At 57.7% G+C, this 2,761-nt stretch overlaps 1 protein-coding gene across 1 annotated transcript; it reads left to right on the top strand.

Annotated features, from left to right (window-relative positions):
* On the top strand, nucleotides 1-2,555 carry LOC100339273 (uncharacterized). The gene is made up of 2 exons (XM_002720857.5): nucleotides 1-1,880; nucleotides 1,993-2,555. Exons 1-2 carry the CDS (start codon nucleotides 832-834, stop codon nucleotides 2,489-2,491), a joined length of 1,548 nt encoding a protein of 515 aa, XP_002720903.2. The 5' UTR covers nucleotides 1-831; the 3' UTR covers nucleotides 2,492-2,555.
* The last annotated feature ends 206 nt before the right edge of the window (nucleotides 2,556-2,761 follow it).

Below are 2,761 nucleotides of genomic sequence, written 5' to 3'. Positions count from 1 at the left end.
AAAGACCCATCAGTTGTTATCACTCTTTAAACCAGAAATGAAAAGGCTATAGGTGATACTATGTGTTTTATTGTTCAAAAAATAACCCTCAATCTGTATCACCAATCTAAGCCAGAAGCTCTTTGGGTCTTTGATATTGTTTAAGAGGAAGTTTGTTGAGAAAACCCTGAGGATTAGCTGTGGCTGTGATTGGTCCCCACCCATCTCTGACTTCACAAGGACCAAGTGTCATGAAATAGAGAGTTCGTGCAAGCCCCTGCCGCACTGCCATTGGCCCTTTTCTCGCTCTGACGTCATAAGGAGCCCTGTGATGACAGGATTCCACACGCCTATATAAGCGGCTGCGCGGCCCAGGTTTTTGTCCGCTTTACCAGGGAGCTATTTCGGTGACCTGTGTGACTTGGACCCATCTTTGCGTGCGCTTGTGCTGGTTGGTGTTGGTGTGCTGTTTTGTTTGTTTGTTTGTTTCTTGTTCTATTTGGTTTTTTCTTTCCCCCATTTGGATTTAGTTTGTTTTTTTCCTCCTATTTCTTTTTTGGCCCATTGTGTCTTTTTTTGCAGTTTTTTTTTGTTTTTGGCTTCCCGCATCTCTAGCTAGGCAGCGTGGCTAGATCTCGGAGTGTTAGTGTAGCTATTTAGTGTTTGTTGTTTTGGAGTTTTTCTGGTTTTTGTTTTCTGTTTTGGTTAGATAGGACTTAGTTTTGCCACTGTGTTTGATAAGTGTAGTTAGTATAGGTAGTGTGGTACGGTAGTCAGATCAGCAGGTAGTCCCCTTGTTCTCCCTTTATTTTGTTAGTTATTGTAGTTAGGGTAGCTCCTTAGTTAGTGTGTATGGACAGGAATATTAGCCAGAGTAGTGCAGAGAGTGTAGTTAGGGACACCCACCTGGAAGGCCGTGAGGGTCCGGATGCCATCGCCAGGCACCAGCTTGGTCTCCAGTTGCTGTCGGTCCTGGGCCAGGGCAGCTTCGGCCTGGTGGTGCTGGCCCAGCAGGCGTCCAGCCAGCGGCAGGTGGCTGTGAAGATATTCCTTGAAGACTCCAGCGACCCCTTTGGCACCAGGCGAGTGACGCAAGAGGCCAGCATCATGCAGCTCCTGAGGCACCCGAATATCGTGCAGCTGCTGGAGGTGGGCTGGGTCGGCCATTACCACTGCCTGGTGATGGAGCTGGTGGACGGGGGCGACCTCTACCAGCACGTGATGAGCCGGGGTGGCCTGCCAGAGCCCGAGGCCATGGTCTTGTTTGCCCAAGTCCTGGAAGCTGTGGGCCACTGCCACGCACAGCGGGTGGCGCACAGGGACCTCAAGCTGGGGAACCTGCTGCTGGACTCTCAGCTCAACGTGAAGCTGGCGGACTTTGGGCTCAGCTGCCATCTGCCCGAGGGCGAGCTGGTGCAGGGCTTCCGCGGGACCCCGGAGTACAGCGCCCCCGAGGTGTTCCGGCAGGAGCCGTACAATCCATTCGCAGCAGACATTTGGAGCCTGGGGGTCATCCTCTTTGCCATGCTGGCGGGGGCCATGCCCTTCAGCAGGAAGGACCGGGAGGAGCTGCGGGACTGCATCCAGAGGGAGAGCTACGAGCTCCCATGTGCGGCCAGCCCGGCCCTGGAGGAGCTTCTGAGCTCACTCCTCAGCATGGACCCGTGCGACAGACCCACAGCGGAAATCGCCAGCCTGCAACAGTGGTTTGACCCTCTTCTAGAAGGAGCCGAGGGCGAGGAGGTGACCGTGGTGCAGCCCCTGGGGTTCCCGAGGACCCAGAGGCCCAGGAGTACCTGGCGGGCCTGGGTCTGCTTCCGGACGCTGGAGCCTCGGAGCCATCTGGCCCTGGGGGATCCAGCCGGATGTCCCTGCAGCCAGATTCCCGGAGCCTGGAGCAGGTAGAGCCCCGGTGTCAGAGTGCGGGTCTTTCATGGTCTCCCCGGGTTTGGGGGCATGAGGGAGGTCCAGCGTGCACCTGTCCTTCTCACCTGCCTTCCCCTGTCACCTCAGGGATACAGGGAGCCCACGCCAGAGCCTGAGTGCATGTCCCAGGCGGAGTCGGATTCAGAGGCAGAGCTGGAGTCAGAGTCAGAGCCAGAGCCTGCGTTGCAGCTGGAGTCGGAGTCGGAGTCGCCACCCCAGCCTGAGCCGGATCCTGCAGTGTCCGCCCCCATGCTTGCCTCTCCACTCCCTGGACTGCTGCAGGAGAGGATCCCTGGTGCCAGCCCAGCCCCCGAGCCCGTCCCTGTGCCTGCCCCCTCCACCCCCAGCCTCGGGAGCAGTCAGCACCTGGTGGTGCCAGAGGTCCCAGCAGCTGAGCCTGAGGAGGCTGGGAGCTCAGCATCGGCCTCTGTCCCGAGCAAGGGCCGGCAGGGGCTGGGCAGGAGGATTGGCAGGAGCATCCTCAGATTCCTCCTGCGTGCCTGCTGCCTGCCGGCCCCAGCCAGAGGCCCTGGCCCCCGCAGCCGAAAGGTGGCCCCCAGCTAGCCTGCCTCAGTGTGCAAGCTGAGCTGCCGGAGGGCTCGCATTTCTTGAGAGCTTTCTGTGCTTCTCATGAATAAAAATCTAAACTTTATCCATGGAACTGTCGTGTGTGTTGTGTTGGGTGCACCTTGGCGTGGTTGGATGGAGTTGACTACCAGATGGATCTCCCCTGGACAAGGACGGTCCCCTCTCGTTGCTCTAGGGCTGACACACAGGCTGATCTCCTGGACTTGAGAAGAGAGGGATGACTCCCAGAAGCTGGCTGGGGGTGGGTGGGGCGGTAGATGTGGGGTAG

The sequence above is a fragment of the Oryctolagus cuniculus genome, chromosome 16, assembly GCF_964237555.1.
Source record: "Oryctolagus cuniculus chromosome 16, mOryCun1.1, whole genome shotgun sequence".
In the NCBI taxonomy this organism is placed as follows: domain Eukaryota; kingdom Metazoa; phylum Chordata; class Mammalia; order Lagomorpha; family Leporidae; genus Oryctolagus; species Oryctolagus cuniculus.
The sequence above is the reverse complement of the archived record's forward strand: the minus strand, read 5'-3'. Positions and strand labels throughout refer to the sequence as shown.

What these genes read in the sequence shown, in the direction of transcription:
- LOC100339273 (XM_002720857.5), top strand. Translation starts at nt 832, where the DNA reads ATGGACAGGAATATTAGCCAGAGTAGTGCAGAGAGTGTAGTTAGGGAC. An exon ending in ATTCCCGGAGCCTGGAGCAG is followed by an intron (nt 1,881 to 1,992) that starts GTAGAGCCCCGG and finishes CTGTCACCTCAG; the next exon opens with GGATACAGGGAGCCCACGCC.